General features: G+C 42.1%; 1 protein-coding gene across 3 annotated transcripts in view; it reads right to left on the reverse strand.

Moving 5' to 3' along the window:
• The window catches only part of ror2 (receptor tyrosine kinase-like orphan receptor 2), a 339,608-nt gene that overhangs the window by 60,706 nt on the left and 254,873 nt on the right, over positions 1–24,029 (reverse strand). For all 3 annotated transcript variants that reach the window (XM_078568791.1, XM_078568782.1, XM_078568772.1), the window contains 2 exons: positions 11,815–12,102; positions 2,211–2,247 (listed from right to left, as the gene is read on the reverse strand). In XM_078568791.1, the coding sequence (XP_078424917.1) occupies positions 2,211–2,247; positions 11,815–12,102 (325 nt within the window). The remainder of the gene's footprint in view (positions 1–2,210; positions 2,248–11,814; positions 12,103–24,029) is intronic.

Consider the following 24,029-nt stretch of genomic DNA (forward strand, 5'->3'; position numbering starts at 1 on the left):
GCCACAGGATGAAGGTGTCATCGTAGCTACCGGGAGAGTGAGTGAACAAATGCATAAAACACTTGTTGTGGTTGTATACCAATTGAATTTGTAGGGGGAAGAAGTGTTTCCTATTGATGAATCTTATTGGCTGCTTACTCAGCACACTCATGGCCACATAGGTGTGATCGATGATGTCCTGCACCTGCGGGAATCCAGTGATGGAAGCAAATCCATTGCCCTTTGTGTCTGAGGTCCCAGCTGTGTGGAATCATATGTACTGCTCAGCTTTCACAAATAGGGCATCAGTGACCTGCCTTATGCAATGGTATGCTGCTGCTTGTAAAACACCAAAGTCAACTGCTGATCCTTGGGAGTTGCCAGAAGTGAAGAAGTTCAAGGCCACAGTGAGTTTAACAGCTACTGACAGGGTATGGTGAGCATTACCATAAGGTTTGAAGTCTTCCTCAACAAGGGTACAAACCTCAGATACCAGCAGCCAAGCTAGGTGCAGTCTCCTGTGACACTGAATCTCTGGCATTTCCAGGTAGCTTCCTCTTCAGTGGTGCACTTGATGTTGAGGGTATGGCCTTCGTTGCCTGCCTGCACCTCATTCCTCTCTTCCGCCCTCCTCCTTCCCAGGGCTCTGCATCTGCCCCTAAGGAAGTTGATCCTCAATGCTACTCATCCCTATCTCAGAGTACCTTAATCCCATATCCAGCTGTTGCCTTGCTTGATCTCAGTTGCACTTACAATGCTTACTGTTCTGCCCTCTTATAACCCCACAATCCCTGAGGGTCCCTCAACTGACCTTTAGCCTGCCTCCAGATGTGGCAGGCCCGACTTCATCCTGCCCCACTTCCCCAGAATGAAAACATGGTGGGCAGGGACCTCCTAAATGGAGATGGATTTGCGGAGTCAGGAATTTTCTTGACTTATGCTTCCCTGTCGTCTTCAAGAAAATCTGGCCCACTGTCTCAAAATAACATTTCTCCTCTTATTTTGTGCCTCCCTATCCTTCCTGAAATTTTATGTCAGGGACTTCCAGTCCAGTTGTTCGAATGTTGTTGTGCAAGGGCTCCAAAACCATCTTACAGTATAAACATGGAAAACTTAGGAAATATATGCAGCCAAACTCAAGGATTCCTCAATGCAAATGGAGCAATGAATTATGTTCCACGAGTCACAAGTCCACACCACAAAACTGATGCCATTCCACCTCCATCCAGTAAGTTTAAAGAACTAAAAAATGTATTAGTATAATAAAGTTAATTTTGGCAAGTACTATGAATACATTTTATTCCATCTTTCCTAGTGGAGCTGAATTACATGTGAATAAAATGAAGCCTTTGTTTCATCCTTAGCCCACTGCCGTTGCAATGTTCCCTGATTTGAAAGCTGCCAAAACCAACAAATACCATTTGGCAGTTTGAGGGCACCAGGTGCACTGGACAAGGTCTGTGTACTGAAAGAATTAACCCAACACTTTGAAGTAAAGAAAACTAAACAACATTCAAGGATTGAGGATTTGTTTCAGAATATTTTTGTTAAAAAGCAATGACTCTATTACATCAAACTGAAGCTCCTTTTTGAAAGGAGTCAGCCCAGTGGGATATTTCAAAACAAAATAAAACCAGCACAGCAATCTTATAATTGGAGTTAATACAAGTTAATAACTACAAGATAAAAACCATACCATATTGTTACTTCCTCAAAATCATTTAGAAACTTTACCTTTAAAATACAATTTCTAGAATATTAAAGGTGAGTAATTTTGGTTAAAAGAGATGTGAACTTATATTGTGCTGTTTAATGATACTAAACACTTTGCACTATAGGTGCAAATATTTTAATTTGGTTGGGGGTGGTGGCAGTGCGGAGGGAAAATAAAGTGGAACAGAAGACAAGCAGCACATTTTGTAGGAACAGCAGCCTACTGCATCTGTAATTCCTTGCCATGATGAATTCACAAACTGAATTTTACCACCTTGGAAATGTGTCACTGGATAGGAGCGATGATTCCCTACTTCTAAAAAATAATGCATTTTCATTCTATGTCCGCACATCCCCGTCCTATACATCACAGCAATTTTGGAATCATTGTGAAAGAAAATAAAAATTAAGTCCTTTTGTTCTGAAAATAATAAATTCTACAAAATGTAGTGACATAATCTGAAGGTACAAAAAAAGCTTTTTTTATATATAAAGTTTGACTCATCAGCCTTACTTACTGTGAGCTGTGATGTGGACTGTGAGTTGGAGACTGACCTAGAAAAAACAAACAGAACAAAATTAATGCCTGATGTGTTAAAATATTTGACAAATTAGTCTAAAAACATACTGTTAAAGGATGTTTGATCCATACTACTTCTTAAACAATTTTATCTCAAGAGTATTTACCTTCCAGATAATTCCCTGAAGATATTGCCTCTCACCACAGGATGATGGCCCAGATTTTGCAGTCAGCAGTAAACATTGCACTAACCCAGAGAATTTCTGTGTGTTCTTGGACAGCGCCTCACAGTAATTAGAGTAGCACTTACCTTTGCTGCAGCCCGCTTGCTACCTCCCTCTTGCTTGCTGCCTCTCTCCTGCTCGCCGTCGACCTTCCTGTTCACTACTGACTCTCCCACTCATTGAGAGGGAGAGTTGGTGATCAGGAGGGTCAGGGAGCTGAGAGATGGTGAGCGGAAGGGTGGCAAGCGGGACTTAAATAGAAAGAATTAGTAATTTATTAAACATGTTAGTAACTGTACACTGGTGTACTGTGTACAGTTAATGTGTTTATCTTTTATAATTTTTTTTTGCTGTTTTATGTACCAAAATACCTTTTGAACAAATAAATTGCAATGAATCTATAAGTATTTTTAAAATTCTAGTTGTGGCATGATTAAAATTTTCCAATATTCCCTCGTTATTTTTCTAATGAATACCTCTGAATTAGAGCTGAAGCAGCAAGGTAAAAGGGTAAAAGACAAGGCCAGCAAACACATGGGAACACCACCACCTGGAAGTTCCCCTCCAAGCCACTCACCATCCTGACTTGGAAATATATCGCCGTTCCTTCACTGTCGCTGGGTCAAAATTCAGGAACTCCCTCCCAAACAAATACACATGGACTGCAGGTTCAAGAAGGCAGCTCAACACCAGCATCTCAAGGGCAATTAGGGAGGGCAATAAATTTTGGCCTAGCTAGTGATGCCCACATCCCAAGAATGAATTTTTAAAAAGCAGTGTCCTTTACAGGGTATGTGGAAACTGAGAGAACATGGAAAGCAATGATATGTCTCCTCAACAAATAAGATTGAAAAATCCTTACTGAGACATGCAGTTTAAACCAGGAAGTATAAATTAGAATAATTAATTCAATGCTAATTCACGTACAGAAAGTGCAAAAGGGGATGATTGGATTGAGGAAAAATAAGATAAAAGAGACAAAGTAAAATATTTTTTTTTATTTTTTACTTTCTTTAAAATCTCCAACAATAATTAAGATCTGAAGCAATGAGACTTTACATTTTAAAATTAAATTATCAGTGTCAAGAGAGGTAGTTAAGTGGCAGTAATTAAGACCCACCACTATTAAAAATTAATTTACACTTGCATGGACAAGCACCAAAGAGGTGGTGTTGAGCTGCCTTTTACTGATGTGTTTAACGAGTATCTTGTGGCTATCTACTACTACTCTCCATGCCCTTCATGTATGTGAATGGAGTTTCTTGTTGAGCTACCAGTGTTGTGAAGCTTCTGGAGGAGCAGGCCAACTCAGAAAACAATTGCCCAATATCTACATATACGCAAGTGCGGACAACAGAAAAAAGTACGATTTGCATTTATACAGTGCCTTTCACAACCCAAGAATGTTCCAAGGGTTTACAACCAATTAAGCATTTTTGAAGTGAAGGCAAAAGTAGCATGGGTTTGGATAAAGTGGAGGATTATAAGCCTGAGGATTTGAAGAGTTTCAGAAACCTGCAAAGGGCAACCAAGAAGTCCATAAAAAGGGGAAAAAATAGAATGATAGTATACTGGCCAGGAATATAAAAACAGAATGCAAGAGCTTTTGTAATTGTATAAAAAAGAGTAGCTGAAGTAAATATTCATCCCTTAGAGGCAGAGACAGGAGCAATTATCATGGAGAATGAGGAAATGGTCGAGATGTTGAATAAATAGGTTGTATCTTCTTAGTAGAAGACACAAATTACTTATCAGAAACAAAGGGTAATCAAGGGGTCAATAAGAGTGAGGAACTTACGGCAATTAATATCAGCAGCGAAAAAGTATTGGAAAAACTTAGGGATTAAAATCGAACTAATCACCAAGACTTTATGGTCTACATCCTAGGGTTCTAAAAGAGGCGGCTGCAGACAATGGATGGGACAGGGGTGGTACACATGATGCAAAACACTGGGGCCAGTATTCCTATCTTCAAGTGGACTTAATGAAGGCACAATGAAGACAACACGTATGAGCCTGATAAAGAGACGGTATTGTGATGCATGGCCGCCTGAGTCTGCATAGGTGCGAGGTATGCCATTTCCAATTGGGCAGTGCGAGACGCCTGTTAACCTGTCAGCTCAGAGGAGGCGGGAAATGGTGGTGGTGTGTTGGCAACAAGGACTACAGCAGAGAGGCTAGAGTCTGAGAGTATATCAATGAGGGAAAGCTGAGAAGGAAAGACCCGGCAAATTATTCTTCAGTCCAAAAGCATTCCATTTGGGCTCCTTTCGTATTTAAATTTTAAATTTAATTTAATTTAGCATTATAATGCTATAACATTAGGATTGACATCTATCCCAGTGACCTGTTCTCCTGATTTTACTACATTCAGAGACTACCCAGAGTCAGATACATATTCCGGCAGGCACCCACAGCAATCAGGGTGCATCTTAGAAGGCCACCACATCAAAGGAGGCAGAAGAAGCAGCCCAACAACTCTTTTCACTTGTGGGGTCACCAACGACAAATGTATTTTTTTTACTGGCAGGTCCTTAACTGGATTGTATTCTTGTTTGGGTTGACGGATGGCAGTGGGGAATCCAGGCTAAAATATTTCAGAAAGCTGTAAGGTTGACTTACGTTGGTGCATTCGTCATGCCAAGTGTCCACCAGATCCCAGGTCGAGGTGAGGAAACTCCCAGTCGCAGCGTCCTCCCCCCTCCCTGGCCATGCAAGCTTTGCACAGCACAGATTTCCACTGGCTTATCGTAATAAATGAACTCAAGGTACTTGGAAATCTAAACAATTGAAAGTAGTATCAAGCCATTTGAGTGCTGAAATCCAGCTCAGACCAAACTCCCTGCACTCACTCAGCTACCTTATGGCTTTATTTTAATGGGACTTGGCTTTTCCCTCAAGCCTGCAACCTTAAAGGCAACCAAAACAATGCCACAACATTTATATTAAGTGAGGCTGAGGAATTTTCAATTATCTAATTTTTAACACTACATTATTGTAACTGAATTAGAGAATGATCACTGTAGAGTAAAGGGTTAATGGTTATGTTAATAAGGCAATGATGGCAAGGATGATGTAAGCATGACATCAGAGTCAAATGACCAAGACGCAGAGCAGTTTGTGTCCAGGAACATGTGCTTACCATGAGGAATTTGAAAATAGTTCTAAATAATTAGTTTCCAAAAAAACTATATACTATCTCAAGTCAGAATAATAGAATAAGCAAAACCTCATCATGACATGGCAAGACATTAAAAAAACTACAAAGATAAAACAAGTCAAAATAGTTAATTTTTCCTACCAATTCCCCTAGTAAATCAGAACATCTAATTGTACTTTGAAAAAACCCAATTCTTTAGCGTAAATTAACCTGTTTGCTAGACTTCCATTTGCCACTCTTAAAGAAATGTGATCTTAACCTGTGTTTTCTTTAGATTTGCTTTTAGTTAATTTCTATTTTATGTCCTCTAATTCTTCTTTTTTAGCATGCATCACAGTAACAATCTGGCTACACTTCATCTACAGTAATTAATATTTTACATACTTCAACGAGGCATTCCTTTGAATCTTTTCTTTCTAGACTGCAAAGCATAAACATTTTTACTTTTTCCTCAATAGCATATTCGCTCTGAGTTGGTCCATCAATGGGTGAGCACAGCCTTCATAAAGGTGTTGTGATGAGGGCAGTGGACTTGCTAAAGAATTCTCACTCTTTTGACAGTTTTCCCTAGTCATCAATTTGCTCCAGCAAAGATTGTTAAGAGTGCGATTATGGTAAATAATGAAATACAAATATAATTTTTTTAAAAAGTAAGCAACGTGATGGCAGGCAAGGGCTGGGGAGTTAGACAGTGGCGGGAGTTAGACAGTGGCAGGAGGCAGTGGGGGCGGAGAGGCGGGGTGTGAGGAGGGCCCCAAAGACTGCACCACCAGCTTTCATCACTAATAAACTTTCTGCTCGCCGATGATCCGGTCCTAAAACCCACCCCAATTCCCAGTCTCTGCGCCTGTGGAGCATGGAGGCCAAGGCTCTGTGCCATCCACTGGCATTAATGTGTTGGGAGTACCTGAACAAATTCAGAGAGGCCTCCCCCTTTAAAAATGAATGGAAAATTTATTTACATCCCTTTCTTTAAATAACATGAAAGGCAGCATTTAAGAGTTTGTCTGATCGCTGGGAGAAGGAAGGCCTTTTTCTGAGTATAAAGTATTGGTGCAAAGTTGGGTGGGGAAAAATAAGTTATCCTATTTTCCTTACCATTATTATCTGAAGTGCATTTGATGCAGGTTTTACAAGAATTGAAGATGCTGAGGTGGTGGGTGGGGAGGGGGGGGAGGTGGGTTTAAGGTTTGGGAGTGGGGTGGTATAAGGGGTCCAGAAATAGTAGAAGCACCAGGGTCCATGATTTCTCTCCCTGGTCCTGGCTGCAGAGGTAATGGATGCACTAGTTATGATTTTCCAAATCTCCTTAGATTCTAGAATGGTCCCAGCAGATTGCAAGTTAGCAAATGTAACACTGCTATTCAAGAACTGAGGGAAAGAGGAAACAGGAAATTAAAGGCCAGTTAGACTCGCATCAGTGATTGGAAAAATCCTGGAATCTATAATTAAGAAAGGCTTAACATTGCACTTAGAAAATCTGAAAAGGAAATCGGATTTGACAAATTTATTAGAGTCTTTTTGACGATATAATTAATAGGGCGATAGAGAAGCCAACAGATGTAGTATACTTGGATTTCCAAATGGCATTTGATATGGTTCCAGATGAAAGGTGAGCAAAGGCTCATAGGGCTAGGGATAATCTATTAGCACGGATGGAGGATTGGTTAATGGACATGAAGCTGAGAGTAGGGAGAAATGGGCCATTTTCAAGTGGCAGCCTGTAACTTGTGGAGTGTCACAAGGATTAGTGCTGGGGCCTCAACTACTTGCAATCTATATTAATGACTTAGAGTGGAATTTCACAGTCCGCCTGTGGTGGGTTTAATGGTGGGCAAGAGCGGGAAAATGCAGCAGAACCTGAAAATCGGGTTTCCTGTCGGCATTAAATGATGGTGGGAATGTGCGCTCCCTCCCGTCATGGTGGGTCACCATTCCCATCAGAGACTAGCGTGAAACCATTTTGCATCCCTTTAATTGGATGCAGGTGAAGGCCTAACCTGAACTGTCTCCCCTTGTCCGATTATCTGCACCGCCAATGGGATATCACGTTGGTCCAGAACACATCCAGACCAATGTGACGTACATACGTTGGACTTACCTGCAAGAACGCCTGGGGCAGCCTGCGGAAGTCGGGATGGAGGCCTCCAGCAACGGACCCTGGACCACCATGTGAAGCAGTGGGTGGGTGGAGCATCTATAATGTGGATTTTCTAACTCCAGGACCTTCCAGGAGGTGGATCTTCCAACTTCAATGGTGGGTAAGTTGATGTCTGGACACCCTTTAAATATGGCAGCCAGATATGAAGGCGCACCATCCAGCCCGCCCTGCTGCGCAAAATGTTGGGAAATCTCTGACTTCATAATTAATTAGGCCAGCATCGCACGATACAGCTCAAATTCCCACTAGCCTTCACGGCGAGAAATACTCCCTGTTCCGCCCAACACCACGGGACTTAGTCCCAGAATGGAAAATTCTGCCCTTAGATAGAGATCAAGAGTAATATGTCCAAATTTGCCAACAATACAAAGCTAGATAATTAAATTAACAAAACTCAAAATAAAAGTGGAAACATTAATTACATGCAGATTTCCTCAGGCTCAGGTGATGCCAGGAGCCTATGTCTGTCCAGGAGGCTGAGCTGGGGTTGAGCTGTCACTGGCACTGAACATCTCCTAATGTGAGGATATTCACTTTTGTAATAAGAATAGAAAAGCAGAATAATTTTTAGAAGATGAGAAACTTCAAAATGTTGATGTTGAGAGAAGCTTGGATGCACTTGTACATGAAAGTTAGCATGCAGGTACGGCAATAAATTAGGAAAGCAAATGACATGTTGGCTTCTATTGCAAAGGGACTGGAGTATAAAAATAAGTCTTGTCACATTTGTATAGGGCCTTTGGTGAGACTACACCTGGGATACTGAGTGCAGTCTTTTCTCCATATCTATTGAAGGATATACTTGCCTTGAAGGTTGTATAGCGAAGGTTCATTAGATTGGTCCCTGGGATAAGAGAGTTGTCCTATAATGAGAGGCTAAGTAAACTGAGCCAATATACTCTCTGGAGTTCAGAAGAATGAGATTTGATCTCTTTGAAGCATACACAATTCAGAAGGCCCTTGACAGGGTAGGCACAGACATTGTTAACCCTGACTGGGGAATCTAGAACACACAGCAGCACAGCCTCAGAATAAGGGGTCAATCGTTTAAGATTGAGATAAGGATAATTTCTTCACTCAGTGGGTTGTGAATCGTTGGAATTCTCTGCCCCAAAGAGTATTGGATGCTTCATAACTGAATATATTTAAGGCTGGAATAGATAGATTTTTGATCTCTTAGGGAATCAAGAGATATGTGGAGCAGGCAGGAAAGTGGAGCTGAAGTAGATGATCAACCATGACTGTCCTGAATGGCAGATCAGGCTTGAGGGCTATATGATCTATTCTTGGTCCTATTTCTTATGCTTTTAGTAAAGAAAGCAAATAAAGCATTAGAATAATCAAGTCTGGAGGTGGAAAATACATTTATAAAGAAAACTGCCTCAGATAGGCTGCCGCAGGGCAATATTACAGAGGCAAAATTCGGTGGCCTGTGCAGCGAATGTGGGGTTGGAAACTCAACTGAGTGTCAAACATGGTGGCAAGAATGCAAACCGTCTAGTTCAGCCAAAGACAGTGGTTGGGAAGGATATGGAATTAGTGACAAAGGAACTAAGATTTTGGCAAGGATGATAGATGACGGTTTGATCTTAAAATGCTGAGCTATGGGGGGCTTGGGAGTCGAGACACATTCAAAGCTGGATGTCAAACAAGCAATCTGACAGTACAGAGACAACAGAGGAAGTGAAAGAGTGGAAAGGTAGAACTGGGCAACACCACTGTGCACATTTGCAGATGATGTCACTGACAGTTAACAAATGGGTAAGATGAAGAGAGGGTCATGGATAATTTCTGCAGGACTCCAAAAGTGATGGTGCGACAATAAGAACGGAAACCAGTGGTGGACATGATCTACTCATGTTCATATAGCTAATACTACTTGATTACTCGAACCAAGTGATGGCAGTGACATAAAGCTGGACAATGAAGGAGACAATGGTGCAGGATAGTGAGGGGATATTTTTTATTTGTTCTTGGGATCTGGGCATCGCAGGGAAGGTCAGCATTTATTGTCTATCCCAAACTGCCCACTGCAGTCTGTGTCGTGTAAGTAGGCCCACAAAGCTGTTAGGGAGGGAGTTTCAAGATTTTGGCCAGGTGAGAGTGAAGAAATGGCAATATATTTCCAAATCTGATAGTGTGAGATTTGGAAGGGAACTTGCAGGTGATAGTGTTTACTTGTGCCTGCTGCCCTTGTTCTTCTAGATGGTTAATGTCAGGAATTGGAAGGTGCCGCTGAAAGAGGTGGGAGAGTTGCTGCAGTGCAGTATACAATACCGCCACTATGTGTCGGTGATGGAGGGGGTGAATAGTAAATGGTAGAAAGGGTATCGGCCAATCAAACTGCTTTGTCCTGAATGGTGCAAAGCTCCTTGAGTGTTGTTGGAGCTGCACTCATCCAGGCAAGTGGAGAATATTCCATCATATTCCTGACTTGTGCCTTGTAGATGGTGGACAGGTTTTGGGGAGTCCAGAGGTGAGTTACATGTCACAGAATTCCCAGTCTCTGACCTGCTCTTGTAGCCACAGTATTTATATGGCTGGTCCTAGTTCAGTTTCTGGTTAATGACAACCCCCCAGGATGTTGATGGTGGGGAATTCAGTGATGGCAATGCTGTTGATTGTCAAGAAGAGATAATTAGATTCTTTCTTGTTAGAAATGCTCATTTCCTGGCACTTGCATGATGTGAATGATACTTGCCACATATCAACCTAAGCCTGAACATTATCCAGATCTTGCTGCACGTTGGCATGGACTGCTTCATCATCTGCAACATCATCGATCTTCATGGAGGCGAGGAAAGGGAATTGAGTAGTCTGAGCCCAGTTCTTGGACTGTATTGAACATCTGCTGCACAGCCCTAGGCAAAGGGCTCTCAGGTGCAAATCATCTCAGATAAGAGCAGATGCAGACATGCTGGATCAGTGATATGCTGCACCCATGAACATGATAAAAAGACTAAGTGCCAAGGAGAGGCTAAATGTCAGTACCTTTTACCTTTAGCTTTGTCCCTCCTAGTATCAGCTTTGGTGCAAACTGCTTTTACAAATTAACTCAGACCCTGATATTATTTGTAAATTCATTGACTAATTGACTCAGACCAAGAATCCTAAAAAGAAAGAAGAAACTGGGCCTTTTTTGGGGAACAGAACATATTGATACTCTAAAGCCTGCATAATATAACCTAGTTTTGCAAATAGGCTTAAGACAGTATCCGAGTTTGACAAAGCAGGTTTGATGCAAAGGGCCTCAAAGATGACTATTTGGCGCCCTTCCTAACTGATGATGACATTTTTAGGTAGGTGTATAACATGCAGCTTGCTCACAAGCAATCAAACTGGGCTTTACTGTGTGGAAGTGTGTGGTACAGTGTTTAACAAAAAGGGATGTGGTACGTTCTCACTCCATCTAATAAAAGTGTATCTGCATCTAAAGCTAATACATGGGTACCCATAGCACAAAGCTTCTGACAGCAAAGGAACTAGAGATATATAATTGGCTTAAAAGAGGTGAAGTGAAGGGCTGACAGCATTTATTTTTCCACTGTCCTATTCTATCAAGCATTGAACCACTAATTCATTACAGGCCAAGAGCACCAGTCATGTTCCTCTAACCTTGGCAATCCTAGCTAGAGAGCGGAGCACAAAAGGTAGCGTTTTAGGGATGGGGTACAGTTGACATCAGGAAATCATTTTTAGTTCCTGGTTTGGGATATGTGACTAGTTCAATCACTATTGTCATCAGCAGGTATACAGAAGAGCTTTAAATCAGCAGTGGACTGATAGATCAGCTTTTCCTGAAACCAGCTGATCATACTGGTAATAGTAGAACAACAGAACAATGTATTGCTGTGGAGGACTAAGGCGCGTGGGAGGAATATGAAGCAATGACAGCAGCAATTAACAGTGTAATCAGTGAAATTCTTATTCACTAATTTATATTATCCAAAAGTCGGGCAAGAAGAATGCAGACTGTCAATTAGTCAAGATTCTACTGTTTGTGTATGTATATTTCAAACAAATAATTTTTAATATGTATTACTTTAGAAGTACATACCAAGTTTCACATATAGCACCCCAGTAGCTGTGATGGTTTTATTGCTATTAGATGCGACACACTGGTAGTACCCCGTGTCTGTCGTATCCAGGTCTTGAATTCGAAGTCGAGAACCATATTCTGTTTTTCTTATTGTGATCCGTCTTGCTTCTTGAAAAACCGGTGCATCATTTTTCAGCCATCTTATGTTTGGAAGTGGATTGCCTGCAACTTTGCAGTACAGAGTCGCTGTCTGTCCTTGTACTATAGTGATATTGTTCACAGGTGCCAGAAAGGTCAGAAAATAACCTGAAGGCAAAAGGTCAGAAATGGTCAGTAATTAACATGTAGGTTAGGTTCCAAACTCTCAAATACAAGTTGCATACAGAGAGTCAATTCTTTAAAATTTCACCGTATCCAATTCATTTTTGAAAAACCACAAATACATCAGGATGCATTGTTAATTGACTTTAACTTTAGACTAAAACTATGCTTTCAAAGTCACATGACACAAGGAAAGAGTCACTAAAACTCGACAGCAACCTCAAAATACTGATTTAAATTCATTTAAAATTGGTAAGGAGATTTAACTGTACATTAGAATATGTAGGTCTAGTACCGATCAACACAGAAGAAGAGTATAGACCCATGAAAATGACAATCCCTCTCTAGCAGGTTGAATATAGTACCGAAGTTACTTGAAATAAAGACAAAGTGCTGGGAAAACTCAGCTGGTCTGGCAGGATCTGTGGAGATAGAAATAGAGTTAATGTTTTGAGTCCAATATGATTCTTCTTCAGAACGGAGGAGGGGTAGAAATGTGATGGGTTGTTTTGTTGTTGAAAAAGTGGAAGAGGATCAAGTGGAACAAAAGGGAAGGTCAGGGATGGGTTAGAGGGCAGGGGATCAAGTACAGACATTTGCTAAATAATCCTCAGTGTGCTAAGAATTAAGATGACAACCAATTCAAGATGGTCAGTCAGGCTTGCATTTGTGTGTACTGGAAGCTATATTTATTAACACACAGGGCCCTGTTCTTTGCAGACAGAAAGAACATGTACATACATTGTGCCTGTTTCAGCTAAACAAAATAAGTGACAGGCGTTTGCTGGTTCATTCCCCAGGGCAATGTCTTGACCAATCAGTCAAGCTGCCTGGTTTAAACTTCAAACAATGCTTGGCAGTTAGTTGTCATCCAAAATCAACTGGTGCATTCTCCATGGCGACATCTCTACCAAGCAGAGTCTATTTGCCAACTAATCAGCACTCTCTTCTCATATGGTATGAATATGTTGTTTCCCCTGACTGTTTTTTTTTGCAAACTGTCCTGATGAGTGCAAGACAAAAAGCTTCCAAAAAAAAAATCTTTTTTCAGCAATACCCAAGTTCTGTACTATCAAACTACTATTTAATAAAGTTCCTTGTTAACATTACAAGGGCTATTATTACAGCTGATGTCATTATGAATGCTTGGCTGAGTTTCAAAAGGTCCAAAGCCACTTATCTCACCAAAGGGGCTGGGTTAACATTTTATTTAACAGTTTTAACAGGCTATTAAAGGATTAGCTGTCTTTGATGTGGCTACTGAATATAACTTTGTTTTTATAATAGATTGGACACTTGAGGGAATTTAAAATCTTTGAATGGGTTTCATGAATGGGAGATTTTTTTTCCCAGTATCAAGTTTGCATGAGTGAGAGCTCTGTCAGATTGTTAGAAGTTTAATTCTTTTTATCTCCACATGATTCCTGAGGTCTGCCCATAGTGGATACTGGGCGAGTGGCTAAGGAGGTCTTATGCAGGTATGAGGTGACATGAAGGGGACATGTGGAGTGGGTGGGAGAAAGCGATGTTAGGGTTTGGTCTACAGCCCTAACAGCTTCTAAAACAAGTGGACCAAGTCCCAGGGAACTGAGATAGGCCTTCGAACCAGCCCACCTCAGCAGTAGTCCTTCTCTATGGCTGCCTATGATCTGCTTCCGGGTTGGTGGGCCCAACTCCATTCCACCACCCACTTCACCACCCTCCCATCATCCAAGTGAAAATTTGAGTTTATTAGGGCCCTGTAAACCAAGGTGGGTCAGCCGAATTGGGTAATTTCTCAACTTGAGCTACCTGCCTTGGTAGCAAAAATCCAGCCCTTGGAGTTCTTTTCTTTTGGTGTCCAAAGGAGAAAAGGCAGGGGGGGTGGTGGAAACAAAGGAGGTATTTTGAAGTAATATGACACAGGGAAATTGTCAAAAGAGTGAAATGAGATGTGGTTCTGTTGAACTGTTGGAAAAAGGAGAGAAACTCATAGGCTAAAAATGGAAGAAAAAAACAAAACCCAATACCATGATGTTGAAATGAATCTGTGTTAATGCAAAGAGTATTACAAAGAAGGTTGACGAGTTACAGGTAAAAGTTGCCATATGGGGTTATGATAGTGGCTGTAATGGACTTAGTTTAAATATGGGTATGAATAGGAACTACACACTCCTGGATACAATATATTCAAAAGGAACAGTGAGAAAAAGGAGATGGGATGGAGGGTGGGGTTCGGAGGAATGATAGATGGTGGCTGGCAATATAAACAAAACATATTCCAATAAGGAGGAAAGATGAAACATCCAGAGTAAGAGCTCCCTTGGCAACAAACAAAAATAAATGTTAAAATAAAACAGAAAAAGGAGGCTTATGACAAATGTCAGGTACAGAATACAATTGAAAACCAGGCAGAATACAGAGAACACAGGAAAATTAAAGAAGGATACAAGGACAAAGAGAGGGTATGAGAAAAGATTAGTAGGTAACATAAAAGTGAACTCATAAACCTTTATAAAAACTAAAATGATAGCTTAAAGAATGGTATGGTAAGGACAAACAAGGGAATCTTCTTTTCGAGGCAAACAGCATGACTGAGGTACCAAATAAACACTTGCCATTGTTTTCACTAGAGAAGAGGATTGCTGCCAATATAGCAGTTAAGGAGGATGCAAGAGGGATATTAAATGGGATAATAATAGATAAAAAGTGTGTACGTAAAAGATTGGCAGTACTCAAAAATAGAGAAATCACCCAGTCCAGATGGGATTCATTTCAAGTTACTCAGCAAAGTCACTGTGGAAATTGCAAAGCTCTGGCTACAATCTTCCAATCCTCATTATATGTAGAAGTGGTACCAGAGGACTAGAGGATTTCAAATATTGCACCCTGTTCAAAACATGGGGAGGGGAATAAACCTGGTAAATACAGGCCAGCCACCCAAACGTCAGTGGTGGGAAAATTATTAGAGGCCATTGCCAAGCTCCAAATTAAATCTCACTTGGAGAAGCTGGAGTTAATAAAGGGATAGGCAGCATGGATTTGTTAAAGGCAATGAACTACAGCCCAGAAACTGAAGTGTCGGTGATAATTTGGTTACAGAATTGGCTAAGGGATAGGTTTCAGCGTAGTGGTAAATGGATGTTTTACTGACTGGAGACCAGTGTGAAGTGGGGCTTGGGTATAGGGAGCACAATTTCAAAGTTTGTAGCTGATACAACATGTGGCAAAATAGTAAACAGTAGATCTGAAACACACTAACTGAAAGGGTGGTGGAATCAGATTCCATAGGAACAATGGGCTGGATTTTACACTCCCCCACTGGCAGGTTTGAAGGTGGAGGGGTGGGGGGCATGTACAATTCGGCAGGTGGTCTTCCCACTGCCTAGCTGCCCACCAACTTGTCTGAAATTTTACAGGGGGAAGGGAAGGTGTCCTGCCTGTCCTTAGGCCATTAATAGCCACAACCCGCTGCCACCGGTATTTTATCCACAGGCAGGGGGGGGGGGGGGGGGGGGGGGGAGGGAGTCCAAGCCATGCTGGAAGCCTGGCAGATTTAGCTGCATGGGCTGGTATTGGGCAAGGGTGACCCTTTGAGGGAACCTCCATCCCCGGCTCATCCCACCCCCTTTAACCCTCCCCTTGGCTTCTTGAACCCAGCCCTTCACCAGCCCCCTTGCCACCACTGACTCCCATTGCCAAGACCCCGATCCCCATGCCTGTCAGTCCAGGCTCCTCAGCATTGGGAACTGCCTGCATTCCCAGCAGCGTCTCCTGGTGGAGCTCCGGACTACACAGTTGCCAGTCAATCTCATTGGCCAGCAGCTCTCTAAGGCAGGGCTTCCTCCTGATAAAGGAGTGGAAGTCTTGCCTTAAAGCAACTAATGCTGCTTCTAGCATTAAATTAGGGCAGGGCTGCCGCTGGGAACATGGGTGGTTACCCCAGCTTTTTAGCCAACAGTGAGGGGGGCAGGGGGGTGGTGGGGAAGGGAGGACCACGGCGCCCCATAAGATTCAACCATATGAAAGGTCAATAGGACATGTACTCTAATATGTAGGGTTATGAAGCAAAATCTGAGGTGAGGGACTAAATTGGGCAGTTCTTTCAAACGCCAAATGAATTCTTTCTGTGCTGTAAGATTCTATGATTCTAAAAGATGCATGGGAGATAGAAGTTCAGAAATGCGTGGTTGAGAGAGAGAGATACGGACATGGTGATTGATAATAACGCAAATTTTGGGACAGTGGAAGATAGACGTACAGGTAGTTACAAGAAATAGAGCAGTACAAAGGGAAAAGATCACACAGGTGGGGATAAAAACAAATAACACTTTAAACACATACTGGGCAGAGTTAATCTGTCCTTCATAACACAATCCTAAACAAAATGGCCTGGATTTTATGTTTAGAAAAATTGAGGCCAACAGCACTCACCATTATTCAGTGTAAATAAGAAAGCAATCTCCAGTGGCTGCACATGCACAATTCAATGCAATGCAGAAATCAAGAGTTGCTGTTCCAAGTTTCCCTGCTCCTCCACAGGCTATGTTTGAATAGTATTTCTCAGAAAGACTTGGCATTAAAATAGTGTGAAGTTTCTGGCGTTAATATGATACATACACACTGAGCTCACCAGAAAAACTTAGGGCTTTTCATTTCAACGTAAGTAACATTTTAACAGCTCGATAGACCTTAATTACTGTTGAAAAGGCTCGCTGACACTGGAAATGTAGGTTTACAAGAGTGGAATCTTATTCCTTTAGATTTTAACTATTGACGGAGATTAAAAAATGTATTTTCTTTCTCCCATCTCTCCTTATCTGTTAATTCCATCTTTCTTTCTCTCTCTGTACTTGCTTTAGTATTGAATTAACTATACTAATTGACACTTCCTGGTTCATAACCTATATTGACCATTTATGGTTTTTTAAATCTGATTGGTTAAAAACATGAGAACAGGGCTGTGCCCTGTTCAAACGGGTCCCAAATTCTCTTTAGAATTTTCAGTTGTGCTAAAACGATTTTCTGACCAAAGCAGGTTCCAGTGCAAAATCCCACTGAAAATCCATGGGCAAGTCTAAACGTAATGAACAGTTGGTGCCACTCATTCGCTGTTGAGAGCGCAATCCAGCCAATTTTATCTATCATAGTTTTGTTCCAACAATCCCCAGGGAATATTTGATCTTCCAGAGGCATAATAGCCCCGTCAAGTGACTACTAAGGAAACAGGGGAGCAGGAATAGAGATGATTTTAAACTTTTACTTAAAATTAACAGAGATGAATATTTTGCTCCTGCACACAATATATTCCTGACATTTCTTTTGTCTCACAAATTTAGATGCAGGCTTTGATTAGCTCTCTGAGCTTAACAGCCAAATCAGAATTTGATAAGTACACATAGCAAAAAAGATTTAATCCATTTCTACTTTAGATCCTAACTTCAACAAATTCCTAAATGATAAAACAAAACTCTATTTGGATAAGAAGTTGGGCTTGTCGAGAGTTTTGGATGCATTCAAAACCTTTTATCAGAAAGTGAATATCATATATGCATAAAAAAGTTAAGGATCTAGCAATACAATTCAAGCAGCTGGCAGGCCGGTTTGAGATTCCAGGCTGTGAGGAAGAGCCAAAAAAAAATCACTTCACTTAAATAGGCTCAGTTTCTACGAGAGAAGGGATAAAAGAGGTAAAATCCTAGCAAATTCTATGATGAAGCAAAAAATCAAATCTTGAGCATGAAAGAAGATATTTCAAAGATACATTTCTTCCCTTCAGTCTAGGCAGTTAAAATGAGTAGTTTGCTTTCAAGTTGTTTACATATGAAGGTAATGCAAATAGTTAGTAGTTTGAGATTTATCAAGGGGAGTATGTTGGCATTACAGATTGCAATTCACAGGAGGATAACAGAAGAAAGACAAGCTGAAATTATTCTCCCTGGCTTTCAGAGAACCACTGAAGAAGGGTGCTATTTCGTACAATGTACTGCATACCCCGATTCCTAAACCAGGTTGTGAAATCTTTGTTCGTGCCATCAGCCAACCTTCCTCATAAAAACAGATTGCAAGATCCTGGCCAAAATACTGATAATACTGGACAGAACACATGTTAAGCTGATATATGCAGATTTTTTTATTTAGTTCAAGAAGAACTTACAGCCATAATGCCAGAGACTTCTGCGATGTAATTTACAACCACTAAGCTTGCATTCCTTGTTGTAGTATTGCCTCTCAGAAACATTTTTGAAACAGGAGTGATTCGTTCCACACACTCCTGGTAGAATGAATATTCAACTGGTATTAGGGCTGGAATCATATCTTAGCTGCTCAGCTATTCAGACTCACTTAATTACAATGCCTATTCACCCATTATTGGAATATCTTTTTCAGAGAGTTGGCACAGATGTGACTGGCCAAATTCATTTCTGTGCTGTAAAATTTTATGATTCACCCTGGCATTTAAACTACAATCTGAAGTGATTTAGAGAACCAAAAATCGGGAATTGTCATGCATTTATGGTAATTCACCATCTGTAGAAAGCTTAAGTGACTAACTTCAGCTCTGCAGTGTTCATACTCATACAACTGATTGATTCCCTCTAGGCTTCATACAAAATCAGGACAGATGCCACTGAATCATCACTCCTCAGGGTTCATCTACTTAATTACCCTTTAGTCTGGAAAATAAGAAGATCCTTACCAGAAATGTATAATGAAACAAACTGGCAGGCAATCACAACATGCTGAAAATCATGTTACAAATGTGATGCTTTAAAGGTGGTTATGTTTTGGACTGTCTCTTTAATTCAAGGTAAAATGATGTAATGGAAAGTGTACATGTGATTTGCTGCTTGTTCTGCTCAGCAATAAGCCGATGTGACCTGATGACCATGGGGACGGGGGAACCAGGTCAGACATTATTGAAATCCACATACCAGGTTTAACACTTGAAGACAAAGGACAAGGTATCTGGCTCTGCAATGGGTAAACTTACAGGTTTTACAGGAAGTTTGCTTTGTGTAGACTTACAGATTTCCAGGCAGTTTTTATTTTAAAAAATTCTGGACACAGAGGGAGAGGGGTTAACAGGAAAGCAGACACTGTTGTGAGCAACAAAGATAAAGCTGTTCTCTGCTAGCTACCAGGCAGAATGCTTGTGAAAGCTCTTCCTCTGGATAAAAGAGGAACCTGAAGAGATTTAGGACTCAAATATTCACTCTGGTATGCACAGTTGCAGCAGTGTATACCATCTACAAGGTGCATTGCAGGAACTCACCAAGGGTCCTTATGTCAGCACCTTCCAAACCCACGACCACTACCATCTAGAAGGGAAAGGGCAGCAGATACATGGGAACACCACCACCTGGAAGTTCCCCTCCAAGCCACTCACCATCCTGACTTGGAAATATATCTGTTCCTTCACTGTCATTGGGTCAAAATCCTGGAACTCCCTCACTAACAGCACTGTGGGTGTACCTACATCACAGGGATTGCAACAGTTCAAAAAGCCTGCCCACCACCGTCTTCTCAAGGGCAATTAGGGATGGGTAATGAATGCTGACCTAGCCAGCGATGCCCACATCCCATAAATGAATTTTTAAAAATTGTTGTTCACTGCAAAATGAATATATACTGCCCTGCATGAGCAAATGTTTAATTTAAAAAACAAATTCATTACTTGTGCCAAATTTTCCATTTCATGGCTGAAGTAAAATAATGTGGAATCATTCACACTTTCTGTTCCTCCAAAATAACAGCTCACCTTTTCCAAAACCATAGTTGCTAGCCTCCCAAGTTCCACACTAAAAACCCCAGCTCAACCAATCCTCTGCAGCCCATAAGTTACCAGACATTCAGTCCAACTCACCTCTCAGCAGAGTCTTTCCGATCTCTATTGGTTTCCCATCCCTGAATGCATCAATTTCATAAATTCTCATTCTGATTTTTACAGTTACTTAAATATTTCTCTAAAATTATTATTTTGGCAAACAGTGTTTAAATGATCAACACAAATAAAAACACAGCCAAAGCTGTGCTTACAAGAATAGTCCTGTTTGTCATCCAGTGATTATAGAGCATGACATCCTCACTGGTAAATCAGTTCATAGTTTTGTCATGGAATTGAAATGCCTGTCAGCTGATCACTGAATGCTTGAGTAAGAAGTTGAAAAGCCAGACAGAAAGCACTAGGCCATTGTTTTGAATTGGTAAAAGGTCAACTGGAGGAATTTGTGGTGAGACAACTTTCTTTTGGAAATAAAACTTTGATTCATCAAAGATTTTGAAAATTGATTTAGATAATAGCCCAACAAAAATGTTGCAGTATAATTGCAAGAAGCATTTCAGAAATTAATTAATTCTGAGTGAAAAATTCAACTTTTTTCCAAAATATAAAACTAGAATGGTACCATTGACTAGACTGCCCTTTAATTTTGCTTGCCACTTTGTAGCATCTTGAATCTTAGTGCATACTACTAGAAGATACCGCAATAATACAGAAGGTATTGCTACCGATACACCAATGACCTGCTTCAAAAGGTTGCCTTCTTGCAGTGATCAGCAATCAGAAAAACAGAACCACTGTGACTTGACTATTGTATGGATTTCCACATCACATCCCAGCAATTGCTCCAAACTTGATTGCTTCCAATACCAACTCAATAATAATGTTACATTGTTTGATTCTAAGAACACACAGAGACTATGACCCTATGAAGCTATGACTACATTAATCACTACCACATTTAGACTTAGGGTTTGGCAGGAGTCTGGTCCCCGAGGTCAACAGATAATGCACAGGTAAATGCATTAATTTTGTACATTAGTGTTTCAGATTCCTCTTAAACTTAAAGCATTGTAAACACATTCAGAAGCACACAGATGCATGATACAGCATATCTGTATCTCTGCATACATGATGCTGCTGCAAATTTCAGGAGGGTTGAGGGTTGAGTGCACAATGTCAGTATAAACTGTGACACACTGATCAATATTGCCCATATAAATTGGGACCTGCATAAATTACAATAGCATTAAACATTTTTCATTGCATTTATTGGTCCCATTTGCACCAATCAATAAAAAACTTCGACAAATGGTGGTAGTGAGACCTGTGAATATGGTGAAGAAATGTCACATATGGAACTAATTTCTCACACAGCAGGACTACTGTTCAGCAAAAATATTTTCAGCAATCAAATGTTTCTTACCCTCAGTTCTAAAATCCATGCAATGATTCATTATGAAATTCAAACTAATACTCCCCCACTGGTTCATCTGTCTGTTCCTCTAGCATTACTACATGAAGCACTTAATAACCTTTAACCAAAAGCCTAACACACTTATCTGTCTACTAAGCAAACTGTCACAATTATGTAAAATAAAGTAGAGAAAAGGGTTATTTTATAAGTAACAAAATGTTTTATGCAATCTCTTTAGTTTCCTGCATTGTTTTAATGAAGCTGAAACTACGAACAATTAAAGGTTTGTGGTTATGCCTGCAGACAACATTTTACAGCCCTACCAGTTAGTCAAAGGGGGTGTGGATATAATTGCGAACCATTCCTGGAATACTTTTTAACCAAAAAAGGACACAGAACTTTAGCAAACATTGATTCCCGTGTACCCAGAACACACAGCCATGCAAACATAATGAGCAGTGGAGCTCCTGCAAACTTTACAGTATTGTACATTCCCTAAGGTTACAGTATCAACAATTCATACAAATCAGGAGACACATTAATGAGTAATATTTTTGAATAAAGGAGGGAGAAGGAAGATATCAAATATTCTGGGCGGAATTTTCCAAGTGCACTGGCGGCAGGCCTAATAGGTGGCGTGCACGTAAAATATGGCGGGACCCACTTCACGATGGCATGAAGGGAGGTCACGATCTTCCGCTCAGCCTCCAACAGCAGGCCGTGTTTCCCGCCATCGGTCGGCCAGGAGCTAATTGTAATACATTAGCATATAATTAAAAGGTCATCCCGCCAGACTCTTGGAACCCCGCTGTATTGTCCGTCTACGTCGGTGGGAAAGCACGCCAACGTGTTTCACAACAGCACGCAGGCGACGTGCACTTGACGGCCTTCACTTTGGGGGAACTGAGGTGAGGGAGCAGCAGCGTTTTCCACGGCTCGCCCATTGTTTACAGGCCTCAGGGGCGCCAGGAGGTGGGGTAAACTGATGATGCCTGGACTCGCAGGCGATTGCTGAGGGGTGGGGGTTGTCTGGGGACAAGTGCTGGCCAGCCTTGGAGGAGACTGCTGGGGGCTGGGGTGTGGTCATGCTGCCCTGGTGCTGCATCCCACCACACAGGCAATCGAGGTGGGGGTCAGAGTAAGCAAGGGAAGTGGCCGCACATTATGGACACCTGTATAAACTGACCATACCTCTGCAACAAAGACAGACTAAGCGCAACCACAGTGATATGATTGGGGTCAGGGTCCTAGCCTGCCTGCCCATGCAAACATCACTAAGGCGCTAAAGGGCCACCAAGCACTCCATACTTTAAACCCCATCCCCTGCCCTGTCCCCAGGCACAGGCTTTGAGTCCCCCACCACTTTATTGAACCACAGAGCTGTTGGATTGCACATGTTGTACAATCTCCTCGCCAATGCTGGCTATGTAGCAGTCACTGCTGGATGCACTCAGCCCCTTGCAATCCCAGCATCCTGGTTTGGATCAGTGTCCCCCATGACGCAGGTTAACAGGAAAGCCATGCAGCGCAACCATCTCTGGCCATCCGAGGGGTGACCAGCTCTCTCCGGGAAGCATTAAGGGGTGATCACACAGGGCCAGGAAAGGTGCTAAGTACAGCCATAATAACCACGTCCCTCTCTCTCTTTCATGCTGCAGGAGGAGCACATCAAAATCATGGATCCTGGTGGCCTACCTGTATGCCTAATGGCCTACAGAGACTGTAGAAGATGGAGGAGAACGCAACTGAGGCACCTGGTGGCACAAAGGCAGGAGCAGCAACCTTATGCTGCCCAGGAGTGACTGCGAGCCTTGGCTGGTCGGCACCTAGCAACACCCAGGGTATATAGATGCCGCCTGCCATTCCTGCAGATGACTGAGAACCAGTGTCGCCGACGATTGTGCATGTCTAGGGACCTGGTGGCTCACATCTGCCACTTACTGCAGGGCTTGGCACCAAGGGGACATGGAGGGCATCCACTGCCAGTGGCTGTGAAAGTGACCACGACGCTCAATTTCTATGCCAGTGGCTCCTTTCAGGGTTCCACAGGTGACCCCTGTGGGATTTCACAATCCGCCATCCAAAAATGCATCCATGAGGTCAAGGATGCCATCTCCTCCGTGGCACAAAACTTTGTGCATTTCGCCTGGGACCGGGACAGCCATTGGATTCACCATGATCTCAGGATTCCCACAGGTGTGGGGTGCGATTGACTGCACTCATGTGGCGCTCAGGTCTCCATCACTACACTTAGTGGACTTCATCAGCCACAAGGGCTTCCACTCACTGAATGTGCAGCTGGTGTGCGACCACCAGAAATTCACCCTGCAGGTGTGTGCACGGTTTCCAGGTGAGTTGCTCACAGATCCCTGCAGTCTTCCAAGGTCTACAGAGGCTGCAGGGCTGGCTCCTTGGGGACAAGGGCTACCTGCAGAGTTCATTGGCTGATGACATCCATGCGGTGGCCTCAAACTGCAGCACAGCAGCGCTATAATGAGGCTCATGCAGCAACTCGCAACATGGTGGGGCAGACCATCGGGATGCTGAAGATGTGGTTCCGGTGCCTGGACCGGTCTGGTGGAGCCCTGCAATACAGTCTGCAGAGGGTGTTACACATCGTTGTCATCTGTTGCACCCTTTACAACCTGGCGCTGAAACAGGGTGAGGAGCTGGCTGAGGAGATGGAGGAGCTGCATGTCTCCTCCGATGAGGAGGACACCGAGGGGGATGAGG

Source organism: Cetorhinus maximus, chromosome 2 (genome assembly GCF_964194155.1).
Source record: "Cetorhinus maximus chromosome 2, sCetMax3.hap1.1, whole genome shotgun sequence".
NCBI lineage: Eukaryota > Metazoa > Chordata > Chondrichthyes > Lamniformes > Cetorhinidae > Cetorhinus > Cetorhinus maximus.